This window comes from Ochotona princeps, chromosome 16 (assembly GCF_030435755.1).
Source record: "Ochotona princeps isolate mOchPri1 chromosome 16, mOchPri1.hap1, whole genome shotgun sequence".
NCBI classification, from domain to species: domain Eukaryota; kingdom Metazoa; phylum Chordata; class Mammalia; order Lagomorpha; family Ochotonidae; genus Ochotona; species Ochotona princeps.
The window spans coordinates 48,370,968-48,394,035 of record NC_080847.1 but is presented as its reverse complement, the minus strand read 5'-3'; the positions used below and the strand labels follow the sequence as shown (position 1 = coordinate 48,394,035).

General features: G+C 44.0%; 1 protein-coding gene across 3 annotated transcripts; it reads left to right on the top strand.

Moving 5' to 3' along the window:
- Nucleotides 1-11: 11 nt before the first annotated feature.
- On the top strand, nucleotides 12-20,018 carry LOC101518657 (zinc finger protein 570). Of its 3 annotated transcripts, none has more exons than XM_058674399.1 (5): nucleotides 12-144; nucleotides 3,644-3,815; nucleotides 8,299-8,425; nucleotides 8,726-8,821; nucleotides 17,863-20,018. In XM_058674399.1, the coding sequence occupies exons 2-5, from the start codon at nucleotides 3,684-3,686 to the stop codon at nucleotides 19,224-19,226; spliced, it is 1,719 nt and encodes a 572-aa protein (XP_058530382.1). In that variant the 5' UTR covers nucleotides 12-144; nucleotides 3,644-3,683; the 3' UTR covers nucleotides 19,227-20,018. The 3 variants fall into 3 exon arrangements, with proteins under 3 accessions (XP_058530382.1, XP_058530384.1, XP_058530383.1); XM_058674400.1 differs by lacking the exon at nucleotides 12-144 and adding an exon at nucleotides 691-766; XM_058674401.1 differs by lacking the exon at nucleotides 8,726-8,821.
- The last annotated feature ends 3,050 nt before the right edge of the window (nucleotides 20,019-23,068 follow it).

Below are 23,068 nucleotides of genomic sequence, written 5' to 3'. Positions count from 1 at the left end.
ATTCACACAATGCGTCAGAAAGAAGCGGGTCCCAGATGGGCACCCATCACAAGGGCGGAGCCACGGCAGAGCGCGCCCGTCTAGGGAAAAGCCAGGGGGCTTTGTGGGGTGGGAACGGCCACAGACAACACTCCGGTCGTCCAGGTAACTGTCACTAGGGTGGAAGGGGGCGGGGTGGGGGAGGTGGGGCACAAGGCCGGACGGAAGCGTCATGCGCTTGCGCACTCTGCGTTCCTGCGTCCAGCTTTTTTCTAGAATTCGGAACTGTGCTCCCTCTGTGTAGTAACGCACAGCGTGACACCCTCCCCTCCCCCAACCTCTCCTCCTGCATCCATTGCGGCCTTGCGTTTCCGCCAGGATTGCTGAGGGTGGTCGACCGAGCCCATTGCCTGCACCTCAATCTCAGACCATCCACCGTGACACTCGGCACTGTGCCTGTGGCCACCTCAAGCTCAGCGCTGAGGGAAAAACGAACTTTCGCACTGGGTTCTGGATGGCCGGGGGACCAAGGGGGCGGTGCTCCCCATCCTGAGCGGCGCGGAGCCAGAACAACCCGGCTGCGGTGGGAAGGACTTGTCAGCTTCGGACTTCGTTTCCCAGTGGCCCCTGCGGAAACAGGGCCGTCGGTCCCTTTGTGTCCTCCGGAGCCCCATGCTGCTGGAGACGCTATTTTCCGGGCCGGCTAGGGTTGGAGCTTGAGGCCCCAGAGGAGGTTTCCGGAGCTTCCTGGGCAGAAACCGGTTCTTCCCGTAATTGAGTTCTGCAGGTAGGGAGCGGACTCAGGACTGGCTCTTGGGTCACCGCGACGCCGTTGCCGAACCCTTTCAGTGACTCTGTCACGAGATGTGCCTGTGGAGTCGTTTCTGTGTGGCTGGGGTGTGGGTCGACATTGGTGCCACGGTGTGCGGCCGTGAGTGCGGGGAGTGGGGATTCCTCTTTGTGAGGGGTGTGTGAGTGAGACTGTCGTGTTTGAGCATCGGAGTATGGGAGGTGTCCATGTGATACTGTCCATGCTGGTGGTGTCGGTGGCATGCCGTTGGCACTGCGTGTTCAAGGCTGTAGGGGGGCGGGGCTAGGGGGTGAGTGAAACTGGTTAGACACCCAGGATTTTCTGAAGTGAAGTTGTCCTGTCACCAAGTTTCAGAATCATTGATGTATTGGAGAGTAACCCTGTGAAATCAGGTCATCTTTATTCAATGTTTTAAGATTTAATTTGCTATTTTAATTTTATTTGGAAGGGGTGGGAAAGGGATCTAGAGAACTTCTAGCCACAAGTGCATTTACCCAGATGCCTGCAACAGCCAGACTAAGTCAGGAGGAAGCCAGGAGCTAAGAACTGAGTCTGGGTCTCCCACGTGGGTGCAAGGGACTCCGGTACTTAAGCCATCACCTGCTGAATTCCACAGGTGTGCATTAGCAAAGAGACCTGGATCAGGAAGAGTTAGGGCTGCCAATGCATTTTGACAAAGGTGAATGGGCCGGTGTTGTGCCGGATTTTGATGCCCCCAGAAAATCATCAAGTCTGAAGTCGGTGCTAAGGCATAAAGGTGGTTTATTCAGGTTAGCCTAGGTCTTCCAGCCACCTCCCCCAGCCCAGCATGGCTGGCTGGGGGAGGGGCAGCCGCAGCCCAGGCTGCTCAGGGGGGACAAACAGAGAAGGAAGCGCGAGCCAGAGAGAGAGAGAGAGAGCGCCATAGCCCCAAGCCCCCCAGTTCTTATACATTTCAAAAAGTACAAATCGATGAGCTATAGGGTGGTGAATCTTATCTAACACCAGGTACCTCCTTCCTGAGGAGTGGTCTGCCTACGTGACCTGCCAGGTGTCCTGCCGGGTGTCAGGCCTGGAGTTCACACAGCCCCAGCCAAGCCATTAGGGCAGGAATTAGAAAAGGCAGAAAACACCTAGGCTCTTCACCAGCTTATGTCTCAGTGTCTGTGGTGCCTGGCCACCTATTATCTTGATACTGTTATTTATTTATTTGGTGTCTTTATGTAAATGATTAGGTTCCTTGGCATCTTTCTTTCATAAAATCTAGAAGTGCCTTTGCTGCAGGACTTGCCATGGCGCCTTGTTTCATCAATTTTCTTCAAAAATTTATTCTCGCTCAAGTGGAAAAAATTGTTAACAACACTGCTAACCAGTTTCTTTTGCAGGGTTACGAACCTCTCCCAGTCGCCCATTCCTCCCCCGACCACCAGGAGACCACTTATTAGAGAACACTGCGCCCAAACTCAGCTCGAAGAAGCTACAGAAGAAAACTGCGCCCCTTCTCCTTTTATATATACAAAAAGGGAGGAATGTGAGGAGCAATTTGAAGGTCATCACGGAGACTGGTACCCTGTCTGGCGCCATTCCTTCTTCCTCACAGCTCACGAAATTCGCGCCTGCCTAGCCATCCACCATTCAGATGTAACCCCGCATTCCACCTGAAAACCCCATCCCCAATCTTCCAGCCCCTTCCCCAATCCCGCCCACTCACCAATCATCCCCAGGCACCAATCCCCTGGGGCCTGCCCTCAAGCCCTCCCAATCCCCGCCCCCCACACCTTGCGGGCCTACCTGCAGAAAAAGACCCCAGGTGCTTCCTTCTCCCCTTTTTTTCTGATCTCCACTACCTCCACCCTGTTCTTGCCCCGCTGGAATAAACTTCCTAAGATACCTCCTTGCATCTGGTGTTTTCAGCTCACAGTAAAGAACCAGGTTGCGGGAATTAGCTGCGCGTAATAATATCGTAATATCGTATGAACTAGAACTCTACCACTGTTTTAAATAACTAACACTTATGGTCTCATTAGGTTACAATAGGAGTATTGCATCCACTAAAACAGAATGTCACATTCACCAGTGACAGCCACAACAAAATCTTATTACAATGAGAGGCAAGACTACCTACTGACTGGCTACCAGAGTGTGCCCCGCCCCCAGCATCACATTCGCAAAGGTTTTATAGGAGCAATTTACTAAGGTTTGAAAGGGGAAATTTACAATAGCTTGTAAGGTCCTGGAGGAAAGGCCACACATTTCCTGCTTATCTTGGCTCGACAGCCTATACCTGGCTCTTCTCTGGTCCAGTAATTAAGGTAATCAGACTGAGGCCTTGAAGCCATCCATGAGATAACCAGGCTTGGGCCTTCATGCTTGGGAATTGAAGCCCAGTGGTGCTAAACATCATGTAGGCCGTTCTGCTTTTGAGCTCACACAGATTCTTAGCCAAGCAAGCAAAGCAGAAGTTACAAAAGTAAAAAATATTGGGTCCAGGGCAATAGTGTAGCAGTTAAAGCCCTTGCCTTGAACGTGCCGGGATCCCATATGGGTGCTGGTTCTAATCCTGGTGGCCCTGCTTCTCATCCTACTCCCTGCTTGTGGCCTGGGAAAGCAGTGGAGGACGGCCCAAAGCCTTGTGACCCTGCACCTGCATGGGAGACCTGGAAGAAGCTCCTGGCTCGAGGCTTTGGATTGGCTCAGCTCCAGCCATTGCCATTTGGGGAGTGAACAATCGGATGGAAGATCTTCCTCTCTGTCTTGACTCCTCTCTGTATATCCACCTTTTCAATAAAAATAAATAAATCCCTTTTTTTAAAGTGAAAAATATTGAAGTTAGCAATGAGCCATGTTTACAACATTTTGATTTCAATTCTACAGGAGGAAAGAAAAGCACAGCGAATGTGATCTGTGATTCTGGATGCTACAACAGGACTCCAGTCGCTCGGATTTTCTTTTTCATCTCAGTCATCTGAACACACTGCTGTTTTCTCAAGAGCGGAGCCGGAAGAGAGGAAGTATGGCGGTGGGACTACTTAAGGCCAGGGACCAGGTGAGCTAATGTTTGTCCTCTTTCCTGAAACACCTTCCAGTTTTTCAGATCAAGCAGACATGAACCATGTGTTTGCTGAAACTGTTCTGAGTTAATCTTATCATTTCTCAAAACCCTCCGTAGGATTCCTAACTCAAATTAGGTAGATGTGAGTGTCCTTGTCTTGACCTGTGGGGCCCTACATCATTCAGTCCCTTCCTCTCCCTCCTCCCTACCAAATTTATCTCACTCTATGGTCAGGACTGATGGACCAGACAATGAGAAAATGCAAAATGTGGAGAAATGATTTTATTAAACTACGCTGTGGCCATCATTCCCACTTTTAGGAAGACACACCTTGTCTAAGAATATACAGACCTATATCCCAAAAAGCCAGGGTGTCACAGCTCTTGTCACAAGGGCCAGGACATGCAAGCTTTTGTCAATAACTATCTTGGGTGGAACTAAGATGCTCTAGGATTGATTTTTCGATGTTAATTGTTGAAGAAAGCCAAAAGGGAAGAGCATATCCAACCTGGACAAAGGGAGAGAGGAGGGAACAGCATTGCCGTGAGGGTTCTTCTTCTGTAATTGACAGCCCATTTACAACTGGAGGGAGAGATAGCATTGGGACTTGGTTGCTCCCAGGTAAACCATCACACCAGGTGTTCTTGGCTGGTGATAAGCCACAGATACTCTCAGCTCCTTCGCCCTGTCTTCTATTCCTGCACTCAGTTCCAGCCACTAGCTTCCTCTAATTAGCTGAATATGTTCTCATGGCAAGATCTTGCCCTTCCTGTCTTTTGAGACAGAAGTATCCTTCAGATACAGAAATAGATTAACTTTTTCATTTTAGTCTCAGTCCCAGATATCGTTCCTTGAATCAATAGTACTTAAGAACCTATTAACTTGGGGTGTCGTAAAGCCTGGTCCCTGGGCCTGTCTCTGCTCCCTACTTTAGTGATCTCGTTCGTTTATGTGCCAAGAATTACTAGATGGCATACAGCCTACATCTCTCTCCAGAATTCCCAGTAATGGGACAGATTAGAGTGTAGGCACAGGTGGGAATCAGTGTGTGACACAGTGGTGAGAATCTGAGGGCATTCTCTGAGTGGCTTTGCTTTCTCAGTGAAACACAAAGATCATCAACTGAAAATGACGTAAAGGAAAGTAGATTGGAAAGTTTGAGGAGAGAGACCAAAAACAAATGATTATTTACTAGAGAGGGAACCAAGTGCATTAGAGAGATGTTGGTAACATTTTGTTTTTATTTGTTTTTATTTTTTTATTTAAAAATTTTGTTTTAGATGTTGGTAACATTTTGGCCCACTCAAGGATAATGATCTTGAACTTAAAATGAGACTAATTATCATCATTGGTATGATTTTCTCTAGTAGAGTTCAACTTTGTATGGTGTAGGTGCAAAACAAACTGAGAAGGCTGCAGTGTGCTGAGGTGATTACAGTTACGTGAGAGTGGACCTAGAGCAAATGGCTGTGCTAGGAAGTAAAACATGTTGTGCAGGAGGAGCAGTGAAATCCTGCAAGAACAAGAAATTGTAGGTTCTGGTAGGGTCTTCATAATAGTCCTGATTGTAAATGAGATGATGGCGGATTCAGCACTTCCTGGTACTGACAGGGTCTGGGTCCTACCCTTGGAAGTGACTGACCACAGACAGAGGAGGACAAGATTATTGCAGGAGAGGGGTAGAGTCAACTGAGAGTCCAGGTTGTTTGGAGTGTTACTTACGTGGACATGGAAGGGACCAGGTGGTGACAGGAGTAGCCCTGGAGAGAGTGGCTGTAGAATGGTGCTGAAGCGTTCTAGAAATGACAGAATGCCTGTGTTTGAGTAATTGTAGGTACCTAAACTAAGAAGAGGTATAATCTGATATCGTGAGACTTAAATGTAGTTATTTTTCAGTGCGGTTGGGAGAGCAAATGTTCTAGAAACAAATATGAGGAGCAAAGAGCTCATGTGCCTCTCTTCTCCCCTCCACCTTCTGCCCCAAGACAGGGCTTCAGGAGAAGTACTCCACTCAGCCAGAAGCCATGTTTCTGTCAGGGATAAAAAAGATAAAAGGGGGCCTGGCACGATAGCGTAGTGGTTAAAGTACTCGCCTTGCACACGTCGGGATCCCACATGAGAGCTGGTTCTAATCCTGGCGGCCCTGCTTCCCATCCAGCTCCCTGCTTGTGACCTGGGAAAGCAGTCAAAGACAGCCCAAAGCCTTGGGACCCTGCACCTGTGTAGGAGACCCAGAAGAGCTCCTGGCTCCTAGATTCGGATTGGCTCAGCTTCAGCCATTGCGGTCACTTGGGGAGTGGATCATTGGATGGAAGATCTTCCTCTCTGTCTCTCCTCCTCTGTATATCCACCTTTGCAGTAAAAATAAATAAATATTTACCAAAAAAATAAATAAATAAAAGGAGGGCCTGGCACTGTGGCCTAGCGGCTAAAGTCTTCATCTTTCATGTGCTGGGATCCCATGAGTGCCAGTTCTAATTCTGATGGCCCTACTCTAGCTGTTGTGGCCACTTCAGGAATAAATCATCAGGTTGAAGATCTTTCTGTCTGTCCTCCTCTCTATATATCTATCTGACTTTGCAATAAAGATAAATAAATGTTTTTTTTAAAAAAGATTAAAGCAACTGTTAGGGTCAAATATTTTAAGATTAGAATTTAAGCTGCTTGACCCCGGCGCAATGGCCTAGCAGTTAAAGTCCTCGCCTTGAACACTCCAGGATCCCATATGGAAGCCGGTTCTAATCTTAGCAGCTCCACTTCCCTTCCAGCGCCCTGCTTGTGGCATGGGAAAACAGTCAAGGACAGCCCAAAGTCTTGGGACCCTGAGCTTGTGTGGGAGACCTGGAGGAGGTTCCTGGCTGCTGGCTTTGGATCAGCACAGCACCGGCCATTTCGGTCACTTGGGGAGTGAATCATTGGACGGAAGATCTTCCTCTCTGTCTCTGCTCTTGTCTGTATATCTAACTTTCCAATAAAAAAATAAATAAATATTAAAAAAAAAAGAATTTAAGCTCCTTATAGTAATGTAATTTATTTTATTTTTTTAAAGATTTATTTATTTTATTACAAAGGCAGATATATAGAAAGGAGGAAAGACAGAGGGGAAGATCTTCCGTCTGATGATTCACTCCCCAAGTGAGCCGCAATGGGCCGGTGCTGTGCCGATCCGAAGCCGGGATCCAGGAACCTCCTCCAGGTCTCCCACGTGGGTGCAGTGTCCCAAAGCTTTGGGCCGTCCTCGACTGCTTTCCCAGGCCACAAGCAGGGAGCTGGATGGGAAGTGGAGCTGCCGGGATTAGAGCTGGCGCCCATATGGGATCCCGGGGCATTCAAGGCGAGGACTTGAGCCGCTAGGCCACGGCGCCGGGCCCATAACATAATTTATTTTTGACACCAGAAATTAAAGAATCTGATAATATGTGTGACATATATACATATTTAGACATTTGTTACTTTTTTGTAAGTTTAGAAAACATTTTGGGAAATACAAAGAAACTATACTTTCAGCAGCTAAAAGGAAAGAGTCGCATAGCACTTCATGTAATGAAACAAGAAAAGGTTGCAGGGTATTGAAAAGACGTGAAGAGTGTGGCTTCTCTAGAGATAGTTTAACAATTAAATGGAACAGATATGTTTATTGTGTTTTTTTTTAATTTTTTTTTTTATTGGAAAGACAGATATACAGAAATGAGAGACAAAGATCTTTTGTCTGCTGATTCACTCCCCAATTAACTGCAATGGCTGCAACTGAACCAATCCGAAGCCATGAGCCAGGAGCTGCTACTGCACCCACATGGGTGCAGGGTCCCAAGGCTTTAGGCCGTCCTCGACTGCTTTCCCAGGCCACAAGCAGGGAGCTGGATGGGAAGTGGAGCTGCCGGGATTAGAACCGGCGTCCATATGGGATCCTGGAGTGTTCAAGGCGAGGACTTTAGCTGCTAGGCCATTACACCGGCTCCAGGATATCTTAAAACCGGAGTTCTGTGGCCTTGGGCTGTTTGCTAATTGCAAACTCTCACCCACAGGCTACGACCTTGGTCTTGGACTTTTGCGTACCAGTGGGCTGTTGTCCAAAGAGTTGGCCTTGGTCTCCAGCACCAGTATCCTGTGAACTCAAATTTTGAGTCACAGTCTGTCCTGCTGTTTCTCATGAAGATATGGTGTTATTTATTTATTTTTTTTACAGACTAGCTGTAGCATTCTGTCCTTACGAATCCTACGTTTTCATTGGAGGTGGCAGAAACCAGACAATAAGTAAGGAAACTAATTAAATGTTGTGGAGGAAAAAAAAACCATTAGAGTACTGGTGAAATGAGGCAGAGCATTACTAGTTTTATATGTGATTTGAGAAGTCCAAAGGCGCTGAACAAGAAAAGGATTGACATAGCCACTGTTTTAACATTAGGGAGGATCCAGTGTAGTGGTAAGTGAGGAGGCTATGGTAAGAAATGAAGTTGTTTTGTTTCTTTTGTTTCAGGAGTTGGTGACCTTCAGAGATGTGGCTGTAGACTTTTCCCAAGAGGAGTGGGATTGTCTAGATTCTTCTCAAAGGCATTTATACAGTAATGTGATGCTGGAGAACTACAGTATCTTGGTTTCACTGGGTAAGGATATATTCCCAGTACAAAACTGAATTTCTCTCATAAGCGATTCCTTGTTATGCTTCCTGTGACTTTTTGGATAGTGTCTATATTGTCTTGGTGTACGTGTGCTATCTGTAGATGGTCACGGACAGGGTGATGTTCAACTATGCCTAAAGCTTTAGCTTTCCTTTCTTTCTAATCCCTTACATATTTTTCCTTTGACTTTCTGTAAGCTGTCTCTTCTCTGATGTCCAACAGATTGGATGTGAGTGCTAGGATATCCATAGCATGATCAAATTCTGTTTCTTTTCATATGTGCAGGACTTTGCTTTTCTAAGCCAAGTGTGATATTATTGTTGGAACAAGGAAAAGAGCCCTGGATGGTGAAGAGAGAGCTGACAAAAGGCTCGTGCACAGGTGAGTGAAGAGGACCCAGGCAGGCAAAAACTTTTGCAGGTGACAGCTCAGCTTGACTCAAAGGTATTGCCTCTTCACTCTAATTTATTGGAAATTGTGCTTAAATGTTCTAGGTTTTAATAACTGTTCTACCTTTTAGGAGTTTTTACCCCTCTTTTATTTATTTATTTTTTAATTATTTTTTTTTAAGATTTATTCATTCTATCACAAAGTCAGATAAACAGAGAGGAGGAGAGACAGAGAGGAAGATCTTCCATCTGATGATTCACTCCCCAAGTGAGCCGCAACCGGCCGGTGCGCACCGATCCGAAGCCGGGAACCAGGAACCTCTTCCGGGTCTCCCACGCAGGTGCAGGGTCCCAAAGCTTTGGGCCATCCTTGACTGCTTTCCCAGGCCACAAGCAGGGAGCTGGATGGGAAGTGGAGCTGCCGGGATTAGAACCGGCGCCCATATGGGATCCCGGCGCGTTCAAGGCGAGGACTTGAGCCGCTAGGCCACGCCGCCGGTCCCAATTATTTTTATTTCAAAGGCAGATTTACAGACAGAAGGAGAGATAGAGGGAGAGAGAGAAAAGTTTTACGTCTGCTGGTTTACTCCCCAAATGGCCAGAGCTGGGCCCATCAGGAGTCAGGTGCTTCTTTCAGGTATCCCAAGTGGGTTCAGGAGATCAAGGACTTGGGCTATCCCCCACTGCTTCCCCAGGCACATAAGCAGGGACCTGGATCAGAAGTGGAGCAGATGGAACTAAAAGCAATGGCCATATGGGATACAGGCACCTTAGGCAGAGGCTTAGCCTACTATGTCTTGGCATGAGCCCCTCCCTGTTAGTTTTAATCATGTCTCATTAAATTTTCCGTCTCCATTCTAATATTTCATTTATTCTCTGGGTCGCATTTCTTCTTCGCTTCATAAGCCTCTTCCAATTACAAAAATCTTTTTCCTAGTATGATAAACTTTTGAGCCCTAGACGCAACTGTAAATGAAGTACCAGGTTCATATCTTGCCTGTAAATATCTTGCAGTAAATTTGAGGAGAGTTGCTGAACTTCTCTGTGCTTCTGTTTTGTCAGTGTGAGATGAGTTTATATGTCCATGTTTTAAGCAATATAATCCATGTTTTGAACTCTGTAGCTATTCGATCCTGGTAGCAGCAACAAGAACAGTCGTAGCAGTAGCAGCAGACTTTCAAATGCCACATTATTTCTCTGAATGGTCAGCTCATTCATTCCTTTAAGCAATATTACTGAATTTGCTTTTTAAACAAGGTACTTCTAAGGTGCTGGGGTGAACAGTTGATAGGCCAGGAGTAGAGATGCGATATAGCTGTAGCTGTGTCTGCAGAAAAAGCTCACAGTGACATGGGAGAGGCAGGGTTTCTTGGAGGGTGACGGTCTCTAGCAAAAACCGAGGTCAGCAGCTAGGAAACATCTGAAGGAAAAGCATGGGAAGGATTTTTGCATAGATACAGGAAGACTTACGGCAAACGGAGGACTGATATTCTGTAATTGTATATAATATCTCCATCAACACAACTCATTTATGTCCTTATTCAGTTGTTTTTTTTAAGATTTATTTATTTTTATTGAAAAGTCATATATGTATGAAGAGAGGAGGAGAGACAGAGAGGAAGATCTTCCGTCCGATGTTTCACTCCCCAAGTGATTGCAGTGGCCGGTGCTGCACCAATCTGAAGCCAGGAGCTAGGAGCTCTTCCGGGTCTCCCACGTGGGTGCAGACTCCCAAAGCTTTGGGCTGTCCTTCACTGCTTTCCCAGGCCACAAGCAGGGAACTGGATGGGAAGCGGAGCTGCTGGAATTAGAACTAGCTCTCATGTGGGATCCCTGTGCATACAAGGCGAGGACTTTAGCCACTAGGCCTCGGCGCCGGACCGAGGTTTTTTTTGTTTTTTTGTTTTTTAAAATGTTTATTGGTAAGGCATATTTACAGAGAGAAGGATAGACAGACAGGTCTTCTGTCTGCTGGTTCTCTCCCCAAGTGACCACAGCAGCCAGAGCTGAGCTGATCTGAAGCCAGGACCCAAGAGCCTTCTGTGGGTTTCCCACGCAGGTGCAGAGACCCAAGGCTTTGTGCTGTCCTTGACTGCTTTTCCAGGCCACAAGCAGGGAGCTGGATGGGAAGTGGAGCTGCTGGGAAGCACACTGGTGCCAGTATGGAATCCTGATGTGTTCAAGGCAAGGATTTAAGCCACTGGGCTATGTTCAGTTTTCTAAGAAAAATTTTGACATGTGTTGGGGTTCAGTGAATCCGAGCGAGACTCCAAGGCGAGGGAGATGATTTTATTGTCTAGTCCAAGAGGCACCCTCTTGCCATAAGCAAAAAGCGCCCCGAATGAAATAATCGTGGGGGTTTTATAGTAAAAGAATCAAAAACTATGTGACAGTGAACAAGTACATGATTAGGGGCTAAGAGTGACACAAAGCAGAAAGCATGTGACAGAAATTTACAATGTATAGTCTTGGGGATCCTGATCATATCACTTCAACGCAGATAGTAATAAAACAGCATGTCTCCGAGGTAGCTGTCTTTCCCCAAATCCAAAAACTCCAAGGTTATCCCTATCTCCTGCCTGCCTCCTGGTCTTTTAGGAAACAGGAGCTTTGTTCCTAACAGGATGCAGGTGTCTCTTTGGAGATTCCAGATTTCCAGGAGTACAGTCACCTTTACAATTAACCCTTAAAGACATGCAACGATGATGTCAAAGAATATATCATGAAGTTTTACACATTAGGATTAAGTAAATCATATCTATATGTACAAAGTAGCCTGTGGTAATTTAAATAATAATAGAGTTAAATTACATGTGGCTATATAGCTAAAGACACAGAAAGTTGTCCATATCATTTTAGGACCTTGAGGACCGCTGCCAAATGATACATGATTCCCTCCAGGGCTCATCTTCACCCTTCACTGGGATGTTTGTTATGTGGTAATTTTGCTTACCATATCTTAGCTTGTATTTGTCTATACGTATACCCTTAATTTTCTGTGTATGAAAATATAGTATGCATTTAATTCTGTGGCTTTCTTTCAACTCAAAATTACATTTGTGGCTTTTTAATTCATGTTGACTTTTTTGTGGCTCTGGTTCATGGATTTTTATACTAGTTCATTGGTGAAAGATAGTATTTTCCAGGTATAAACTCCAGTATATCCTCTATGGTCATTTGAATTAAGTTTTATGCAGTTATAAGTATTACTGTTATGAATCTTAACTATTTTCCCCTATGCTGTGGCTTCTCTTTGTTTAATTTTTTACAAAGATTTATTTATTTTTATTGGAAAGTCAAATTTAGAGAAAGGAAAGACAGAGAGAAAGATCTTTGATTCATTGGCCACAATGAATTCAGTGGCCACAATGGCCAGAGCTGTACCAATCCGAAGCCAGGAGCCAGGAACTTCCTCTAGGTCTGCCACACAAGGGCAGGGTCCCAAGGCTTTGGGCCATCCTTAAGTGCTTTCCCAAGGCCACAAGCAGGGAGCTTGAAGGGAAGTGGAACAGCTGGGATATGAACTGGTACCAATAAGAGATCCTGGTACATGAAAGGCAAGGACTTTAGCCACTAGGCTACCCTTCTTTTATTTTTTTGAAAGAGTAATAGAGTCAGGGAGAGACACCGGGTTAAAGGCAGAGAGATCTTCAGTTTGTTGACTCCCCAAATGCCAGCAATAACCATGCGTGGGCTAGCCTGAAGGCAGATCCCCTACATGGGCAGGGTGGCAGGAACCCAAATACTTGGGCCATCGACTCTTGCCTCCCAGGTATTAGCGTGAAGCTGGATTGGAAGCATGGAGGTGGGACTCAGTCTAGGCACTCTGATATGTGATGCAGGCATCCCGAGTGGTGGCATAACCAACTAGACCTCATCACTTTCCCCTATGACACTAATTATAGATGAATAAGGATTTAGGGTTGTCTTAGCATGTATTTTATTATGTTACTTTCATTTTTTTGTGCACATCTAAACATTTTCTAATTCTAACTGATTTCTGCTTGACTCATAAATTATTTGGAAGTTCAAAGTTTCAAATTCATAAATTTTGGTTTAGTATAATTTAATTGCATTGTGGTTAGAGGATTTTGTGTGTGTTTAATATACATTTGTTTATGTCTTTGAAGCTAATTTTGTTAAATATTCTGTGTCCCTGAAAATGATGGTTTCTCTTTAGAGTGATTAAGTCCGGTAACTGATGTGTAGTCATTGTATTAAACTGTAAATGTGCTGGTGAATTTCTTACTGATTTCTTTTTTAATCTGTGAACAATCAACTACTAGGAGACATATGTGACAAACTTCTCGGTGGTAAATATATAATTATTTTCCTTATAGTCCTGACAGGTGGCTCTTTTTAACTTGAACACATTTTATTTTGACATGTTTTTGATTTGTTTTAATGGCAAATTCCTTTTTTTTTTTTTAAGATTTCTTTATTTTTACTGGAAAGTCAGATTTACAGATAAAAGGAGAGACAAAGATGTCCTAAGCATTTGTGCTCAGCTCCTGAGCCGATCAGGAGCCAGGAGCCAGGATTATCCTCAGGATCTCCCATGTGGGTGCAGTGGCTCACTGGCTTGAGCCATCCCTCACCCCTTTCTGAGTCCTCTAGTGGAGAGCTAAATGGGAAGTGAGAAGCTGGGACACGCAGCAGTGCTTTTGTTGGAGGCTGGCACTGGCAGACAGAGGATTAACCTGTTGTGCCACTGTGCTGGCATCAACATGTATCATATAGGCTTTGGCAGTTACAGATTTCTGTTTTGAAAATTTCTCTACATCTCATAAACGGTAACACATTTATTTATTTGAGAGGGAGAGAGTGCATTCTCTTATCTGCTGTTCCATTCCCCACATGCCCACCAAAGCCAGGATTGAGCCAAGCTACTGCTGGGAACTCAATTCAGATCTCTCACTTGGGTGACAAAAATTTCATGACTTCAGCTATCACTTCTGCCACCCAGGATCTTCGTTAAGGAAGCTGGGGGCCAGGAGCTGGCAACAAGGATCAAAGACATCATGGCAACGTGCACATCCTAACTGTATCTTAGCTGGTAGGCTAAATAACACCATCCACCCTCCCAAGGCCCCCTGTACGTTTTTTCTTATTTTATTTTATTTATTTTTATTGCAAAGTCAGATTACAGAGAAGAGGACAGACAGAGAGGAAGATCTTCTGTCTGATGATTCACTCCCCAAGTGACCACAACGGCCAGTGCTGTACCAATCTGAAGCCAGGAGCCAGGAATTTCTTTCCGGGTCTCCCACGCTGGTGCAGAGTCCCAAGGCTTTGGGCCGTCCTTGACTGCTTTCCCAGGCCACCAGCAGGGAGCTGGATGGGAATCAGGGCTGCCAGGATTAGAACCGGTGCCCATATGGGATCCTGGTGCGTTCAAGGTGAGGACTTTAGCTGCTAGGCCTCAGCGCTGGGCCCCCCTGTAAGTTTTAAAAGTTGTGTTTTTATTTTCATTTCTCTTAAGTTCTGTTCTAAATACTTATGTGAAAGCAGAGATTCGTCGCCTCTCCAGGTGGCTGCCAGGTCTGGACCTGAGCTAGACCAGAAGGAGGCAGAGTCTAGAAGTGCATCCAAGTCTCCTACTTGGTGACAGGGGCCCAAGAACTTGGGCCGTCCTCCACAGTCTCCCCAGGTGCATTAGCAGGATTAGCAGCAGAGCACTTAGGGCTTGAACTGGTGCTTCTGTGGGATTTTGGCATTGTAGGCAGCAGCTTTGTGCATCGTACCATGGTGCTAGGCTCCTTGTGATTTGCTTGATTCATTGGTTGCGAGTATATTTAAGTTACACATGTATGTAGAATTTTCAATTTCATTTCACAATAATCGAATAAAATGCTATGTAATTTCAAGCTTTTTTGTTTTGTATTGCAAAGTTAGATATACAGAGAGGAAGAGAAACAGAGATCTGTCTGATGATTACTCCCCAAGTGACCACAACAGCTGGAACTGGGTTGATCCAAAGCCAGGAGCCAGGAACCTCCTCTAGGTCTCCCATGCAAATGCAGGGTCCCAAGGCTTTGGACTGTCCTCGACTGCTTTCCCAGGTCACAAGCAGGGAGCTGGATGGGAAATGGGGCTATCAGGATTCAAGGCAGCACCCACCTGCGATCCCGGCACGTGTAAGGTGAGGACTTTAGCTTCTAGGCCACCGCGCCGAGCCCTCAAATTTCTTAAACTTTAGTGATTTGTTTATGTGGCCTCACAAAAAGTCTTATTGTATGGCCTTAAAAAATATATATGGAAGCATCTATTTTTAATACACTTGAGGACTTAAAAAAAAATAACTTGCAGTGAGTTTAGCAAATTTTTGAATTTGAGAGAACAGTGCTTGACAAATCACTTTCTTGAGACATCAGCCACAGATCTGGGGGCCCACAGGCTGCTCCTCACTTCTTCCAACCCTTAGCTTTGATGATTCCTTAGAATGACAGTCTTCTAGAAGTCAGGCAATAGCTGTATTACATTTATCACATTTTGTATAGCAAAAGCATGCAAATCAAAACCAAATAAAAAGAGACACCAAGGCTATGTCTGGGAGGATCACAACCCTGAAGCTTGTTATCCTCAGGGCCTTCTAGTCATCAGAACACATAAAGAATTATTAGTGCCTAAAGAAATATGTGTCCAGGGTCTTTCTCCTGAACTTCAGTGCCCAGAGGTTTTACTGAGGTTCCTTTATGCGGTGATGATCAATTCCTTCTTCTTGTACTTCTTCCCTTCTCAGGCATCAGTTTGTTAGCATCACGGCTCAAACACAGAACCCCGTCATCATGTGGCTGGTCCTTCCTAGCTTGCCTCAGTCATATCATTAGCAAAAACTATTTAGAGACCTATCATTAGGCACCCCATTCATAAGTTACTGGATATGGTCTGTGTGGCCTACCATGAAAAAGCCTATCTCTAAGGTATAGAGATTCCCTCTTGGGAACTAGGGGCACATGTTGCCTAATTCTTTCTTACATAGTTCTTTTAAAAGTTATGAAACATGAGCCCAGCACAGTAGCCTAGCGGCTAAAGTCCTCGCCTTACACGTGCCGGAATCCCATATGGGCACCGGTTCTAATCCCAGTGGCTCCACTTCCCATCCAGCTCCCTGTGTGTGGCCTGAGAGTGCAGTTGAGGATGGTCCAAAGCCTGGGGATCCTGCAGACCCTTGTGGAAGACATGAAAGAGGCTCCAGGCTCCTGGCTTCGGATCAGCCCAGTTCCAGCTGTTGTGGTCATTTGGATGGAGGATCTTCATTTGTGTCTCCTCTCTGTATATCTGACTTTTCAATAAAAATAAAATAAATCTTTAAAAAAGAAAAAGTTATGAGGACCCGGCACGGTAACGTAACCACTGAGGTCCTCCTCGCCTTGAATGTGCCCAGATCCCATATGTGCGCTGGTTCTAATCCCATTGGCCCCGCTTCCCATACAGCTCCCTGCTTGTGGTCTGGGAGAGCAGTTGAGGATAGCCCAAATTTTGGACCCTGCATCTGTTTGGGAGACCTGGATGAGGCTCCTGGCTCCGGGCTTCAGTTTAGCTCAGCTCTAGCCTTTGCGGCTGCTTAGGGAGTGAATCATCAGATGAAAGATCTTCCTCTCTGTCTCTTCTCTATGTATATCTGCCTTTTCCAATAAAAAGAAATAAATCTTTTTTAAAAAAGTTATGAAACATGAATTGTGACTGAGTGGCAATTATAGATGAATTTAATGAAAATTAACGACTTTATATTGTTGAACATTTATGTACAAAAATAAGATGTGCAACTTTATCCTTTAACCATATATTTTTGGGGGATCCTCATTAGAATTTAAAAGGTTTTGCTCACTTACAAAGTTTACAAGTATTTCTAGGGTACTGTGCCCCTTGATGGGAGGTTACTGTCAATATTATTTTCTTTATGTTTTTCTGGGGTTTTGTTCTGTTCCATTGTGTTCCCTATCAACTGTTCATGGGTATTGCTCAGAACATAAACTTTGAAAGCACAATTGCTTCATCTCTTTTTTAATATTCTGTCTTGGACCTAACCTGTAAGTTCCGCCTTGGATTTGACCACTCTACTGTACCTCCGTCGGTCTCCCTGATCTAAACCACTGTTATCTCTCAGCTGGATTACTGTCGTAACAGGTCTCCTTAGCAGGTCTTCTGCTTGCTTTCACCTTCTAGTATTTTCACCCAGGTATCTCTTCTCAGAACACTTCAGTAGTTTTCCATCCTACCCAGAGTAAGAGTGAAATTACTTAAAGGACACACACATAATTTTAACTGCTATAAACCTTTACCACTTGTCCTTATCTCCTACTGCTCTGTGCTCTCCAGCCATGCTGGTTCTTTATTGTTCCTCAAACACACCTGACATGGCATCTACTTTTAGACCTTTAAATCAACTCTCCTGTTCAGAGGGAGACACCCTCTCCCCAGAAATCTATTACACTTTCTTCAAATCTTCAGTTAAATATTAACTCATTAATGATTCTTATCTTGGACTTCACTAGCACTCCTGATCTCACTTGCCTTGCTTTTCTTTTTTGTAACACTTAGTAATTGCTAGCATATAATAAAATTTATTTATCATTTGGTCTCTTCTAAGGAAAATAAGTTCCCTGGAGGGAAGAGTCTTTGTTTTAGGATATTGGAAGCAAATAGAGTAGTGACTAATACATACAAAATATTTGTTCAGTGATTATCTTGAGTGAAGTAGCTGTAAGAATGCAGGCATTTCAGTATGTATATAGTTAATACAGCCAGAATATAGCCAAGCCTAATCATGTCAATATTTTCTTCTTGACCTGGTATTTCCATTACTGATTTTCTCAGAATTATGATCATTTCTCCTCAACTTTTTGTATGACCTGCTTTACGTTTTTGTTTTAGCACATTCAGAACTACAAACACCATTGTTTTTATTGGAGGTTTTTTTCCTATTAAATTCACATACTTAAACAAATTCTCATACTTCGCTTTACAAATGTGGTTTAGTAAACGTGTTGTATACAACAGAGGAGACTTTTTCTTATTATTACTTTTCAGGCTGGGAATCTGTGTGTGAGGCTGATGAATTAACCCCAAAGCAGGACCTTTTTGATGAACAATACTTCAAGAAGATAACAGAGAAAATTACAAGCTTTGGCTTTCAGTACTACAGTTTGAGAGAAGAATTGAAACATGAAGACCATTTTGAGAGGCAATCAGGAAATCCGAAGGTACGTTTAAAGCAAGAGATAATCACTTACGGAGAAGGTCTTGTTGATCAAAGACAGCAGGAGTATAAAACATCTTGGGAAAGTTTCCATCAAAAGACAATGCTTCATACACACCAGATAAGCCCCAAAGAGGAAAAAGTACATAAATATAACATACATAGGAAAAACTTTAAAAAAAATGTAGCGACCATTAAGCTCAAGCCTGTTTATGCTGAGAAGAAACTTTTGAAGTGTAATGACTGTGAAAAAGTCTTCAGCCAGAGCTCATCCCTCACTCTTCATCAAAGAATTCATACTGGAGAAAAACCGTATAAATGTTTAGAATGTGGAAAAGCCTTCAGTCAGAGATCGAATCTTGTTCAGCATCACAGGATTCATACTGGAGAGAAACCCTATGAATGTAAGGAATGTAGGAAAGCCTTCAGTCAGAATGCACACCTGGTTCAACACCTGAGAGTTCATACTGGAGAAAAACCGTATGAGTGTAAGGTATGTAGGAAAGCCTTTAGCCAGTTTGCCTACCTAGCTCAGCATCAGAGAGTTCACACCGGAGAGAAACCCTATGAATGTATTGAATGTGGGAAAGCATTTAGCAATAGATCATCCATTGCTCAACACCAGAGAGTTCATACTGGCGAGAAACCTTATGAATGTAATGTCTGTGGGAAAGCATTTAGCCTTCGTGCATATCTTACTGTCCATCAGAGAATTCATACTGGAGAGAGACCCTATGAATGTAAGGAGTGTGGTAAAACCTTTAGCCAGAATTCACACCTCGCTCAACATCAAAGAATTCATACTGGAGAAAAACCTTACAAATGTCAGGAATGTACGAAAGCATTCAGCCAGATTGCCTATCTTGCTCAACATCAAAGAGTTCATACTGGCGAGAAACCTTATGAATGTATAAAATGTGGGAAGGCGTTTAGCAATGACTCATCCCTTACTCAACATCAGAGAGTTCATACCGGAGAGAAACCTTATGAATGCAATGTTTGTGGAAAGGCTTTCAGTTACTGTGGATCTCTTGCCCAACATCAGAGAATTCATACTGGAGAGAGACCTTATGAATGTAAAGAGTGCAAGAAGACCTTCAGACAGCATGCACATCTAGCCCATCATCAGAGAATTCACACTGGTGAGTCACATTCACTCTCATCACCCAATCCAGTGAATCACCAAGTTCTGTAGATCTAGTCCCTAAGTATTTTTTTTGGAATTTATACTCTTCTCTTTAATGTTGTCAACCTGGTCTAAGACTCTCCCACCTGGGTCATTTTTATAGTTTCTTAGAAGATCACCATGTTCATTTTTGCTATCCTTAAATCCATTTCTTACAGCACACCCAGGCTGATCTTGCAAAGGATAAGAACATGCACCTCACTCTTCCCAGTTAGATTTTTTTTATTGCTTCTCTTACACTAGTGTTACAACCTTTAAAATTGTTTGTGAGGCTCTGTATTATATGGATTTTACAAAGCATTCAGCCTTATTTTGTTCCAGACTCATTTTATGCACTAAGACTTCCCAGGATTAAGGGCATAGATCTGGGGCATCGCTATCACAATATGACATTATGTGACCTGTTTGACTTATAAACCTCAGGGTTTTAATTCTTAAAATAGGAATAATAAAAGACATACCACAGAAATGTATTAAGTTAAAAAGTGTCTGTTGTAAATTGATACATATTAAATGAAAAGTTGCATGTAAACTATTTTATGTAGTATTTCAAATATAGCAGATATTCAATCAATAATAACTAGGATGCACTGAGTGCATGCTGTGAGCCAGGCAATGTTCGACATAACCAGCGTTTGTTAACTCATTTACTCCTCACAAGTAAAACAAGATTCCTTTATGAGTAAAATACAGAATCCCTGGGAAGCACCAGAATTGGAAAAACCTAAAAATTTCGGAAATCTTTGCACTGTAGATGAATAATTGATATAGATCTAAGTTGTAGAACTATAAGGCTTAGAACCAGTTTTAGGAAATTTCTGAAGAGAATGAATAGTTAACCCACTTAAAAAACTAGAGGTGTGCATTGAAGTGCTGGTTCAAGTACTTGACCTACTACTGGTCAAGCTCCTTGCGAATGTACCTGAAAAGCAGAAGATAATGACTCAAATAGTAGAGATCCTGTCAACCATATTGGACACCCCGATGGAATTCCAGGCCCCTGGCTGAGGCCTGGCCTAGGTTCAGCTTCTGTGGTCATTTGGGAAATGAACCAGTGAATGAATGATCTCTTCTCTGTCTCAGCCCCCTCGCTTTCATTTTGCCTTTCAAACAAACCAACCATATATATACATATAAATATATATGTATGTGTATATATATATATATAAAAGAAAATGGTATTCTTTGAGAAGAATGTGAACTTTTTAGATCAAAGAATAGCAATAATCACAAGAATAAAGGAAACAAACATAGAAATTGATGCAAACCCATAAAAAGGCATCAGACCCAGGTATTTGTATAAATGGTCCAAGTAATTTTGAAATCATAAATATGGTCTCATAGTATAGAAAAAATATACAATTTCTAGGATTTTTTTTATTTATTTATTTTTAAAGATTTATTCATTTTATTACAGCTAGATATACACAGAGGAGGAGAGACAGAGAGGAAGATCTTCCATCCGATGATTCACTCCCCAAGTGAGCCGCAACGGGCCGATGAGCGCCGATCCGAAGCCGGGAACCTGGAACCTCTTCTCGGTCTCCCACGTGGGTGCAGGGTCCCAATGCATTGGGCTGTCCTCGACTGCTTTCCCAGGCCACAAGCAGGGAGCTGGATGGGAAGTGGAGCTGCCGGGATTAGAACTGGCGCCCATCTGGGATCCCGGGGCATTCAAGGCGAGGACTTTAGCCGCTAGGCCACACCGCCGGGCCCTGAATTTTTTGATTTAGTGGTTGCAGATTTGAAATCAAAAGGAGTTTGAGGAAGGAAAAGTTTTATAAGGATTTATTTATTTATTTTATTTTTTTTTCTTTTTATTTATTTTTATTGGAAAGGTAGATATACAGAGAGGAGGAAAGACAGAGAGGAAGATCTTCCATCCGATGGTTACTCCCCAAGTGGCTGCAACGGCCAGTGCTGCGCTAATCCAAAGCCAGGAGCCAGGAACTTCTTTCCAGGTCTCCCACGCAGGTGCAGGGTCTCAAGGCTTTGGGCCGTCCTTGACTGCTTTCCCAGGCCACCAGCAGGGAGCTGGATGGGAAGCAGGGATGCTGGGATTAGAACCAGCGTCCCTTTGCGATCCTCGCGTGTTCAAGACGAGGACTTTAGCCGCTAGGCCATTCTGCCAGGGCCTGCATATTCTTAAGTGGCCATTTCCTCATGTGGCCAGTTGCACCCTGTGGAAGTGGTCCTGGCCTGTCTCCAGTAGGGAGTGATCCATCAGACTCCCTTCATTAATAAAACCCTTAGCATGAACTAAAAGTTACATCTCCATCAAGTGCCTCTGAATCTAACAGGATGGGGCCAAGATGCTGTCTCCAAGGTACACATTAGTAGGGAGCTGGATTCGTAGCAGAGCCTGAACTCTAATCAAGACACTCATGAGTGGTGTGAGCATTCCAGGAAGAGAAGTAACCACTGTTCCAAGCTCTGACCCCCCTGTGAAGTGTAAATTCTCAAAATTAACAAGATCACTGAATCTCATTTACTTCAGAGAAATCCTCTGTATGATAATATTGGTTTATATTAATACAGAAGATGAATTTAAAACTGTTAGAATGAATAATTATAGAGATCTGAAAAATAAACCCACAATGAACTTTTTCAAAAGCATCACATTGGCAAAAGCACCACAGTGCCCATTACCAGAAAGATACAGACTAATAGGAACATTCATACAATGCTTTTTAAGGTACTTATATTTAGCATAATGTGGCAATATCTAGTGAAGTTGAAAGATGTGGATACTCGTTGACCCAGCAATTCCATAGTTAAATATTTACACTTTCATTTATAGAGTTGTATGTTGTATGTCAGGATTCACTACAATATTGTGACAATGAAAAGTCAAAACCTAAATAGCCATTAAGCTGATATAAGTTAGAATAAAAATTAAAGTGAATGTATATAGTATTAGCAATGTGGATACATCTCAAAAATAGTATTATTGGGCCCGGCTTGATGGCCTAGAGGCTAAAGTCCTCACCTTGCACGCGCCGGGATCCCATATGGGCGCTGGTTCGAGTCCCGGCATCCCTGCTTCCCATCCAGCTCCCTGCTTGTGGCCTGGGAAAGCAGTCGAGGACGGCCCAAAGCCTTGGGACCCTGCACCCGTGTGGGAGACCTGGGGAAAGTTCCTGTCTCCTGGATTCGGATCAGTGTAGTACCTGCTGTTGCAGTCACTTGGGGAGTGGATCATTGGATGGAGGATCTTCCTCTCTGTCTTTTCTCCTCTCTGTATATCTGACTTTGCAATTAAAATTTAAAAAAAAGTATTATTGACACTGAACTAAAGAGTATTGTGGGTGAGTGTTTGGCATAATGGCATAATGCCCACATTCTATATAAGAGTACCTTCAAGTCCCAGCTACTCTGCTGCTTTTTTTTTTTTTTTTTAGAGATTTATCTTATTTTTATTGCAAAGTTAAATACACAGAGAGGAAGATCTTTCGTCTGATAATTCACTCCCCAAGTGGCTACAGTGGCCAGAACTGAGCCCATCCGAGGCCAGGAGGAGCCAGGAGCTTCTTTCTGAGTCTCCCACACAAGTGCAAGGTCCCAAGGCTTTGGGCCATGCTCAACTACCTTCCCTGGACACAAACAGGGAGCTGGATGGGAAGCAGCGCCCATATGCGATCCTGGTACGTTCAAGGACTTTAACCGCTAGGCCTCTGTGCTGGGCCTTACTCTACTTCTTACCCAGCTTTCTACTAAATACAGCTTGAGGGGCAACAGATGACGGTGCAGGGACTTGTGTTCCGGCCATCCATGAGGGAGACCAGGACTGATTCCAGACTCCTAGCTCTGCTAGCTCTCGACTGGCCTAACCCTGACTTGTGAGCATTTTG

Coding starts and splice junctions, on each gene's coding strand:
- LOC101518657 (XM_058674399.1), top strand. CDS start 3,684: ATGCTACAACAGGACTCCAGTCGCTCGGATTTTCTTTTTCATCTCAGT. Junction 3,816..8,298: donor TACTTAAGGCCAGGGACCAG/GTGAGCTAATGT, acceptor CTTTTGTTTCAG/GAGTTGGTGACCTTCAGAGA. Junction 8,822..17,862: donor GACAAAAGGCTCGTGCACAG/GTGAGTGAAGAG, acceptor ATTACTTTTCAG/GCTGGGAATCTGTGTGTGAG.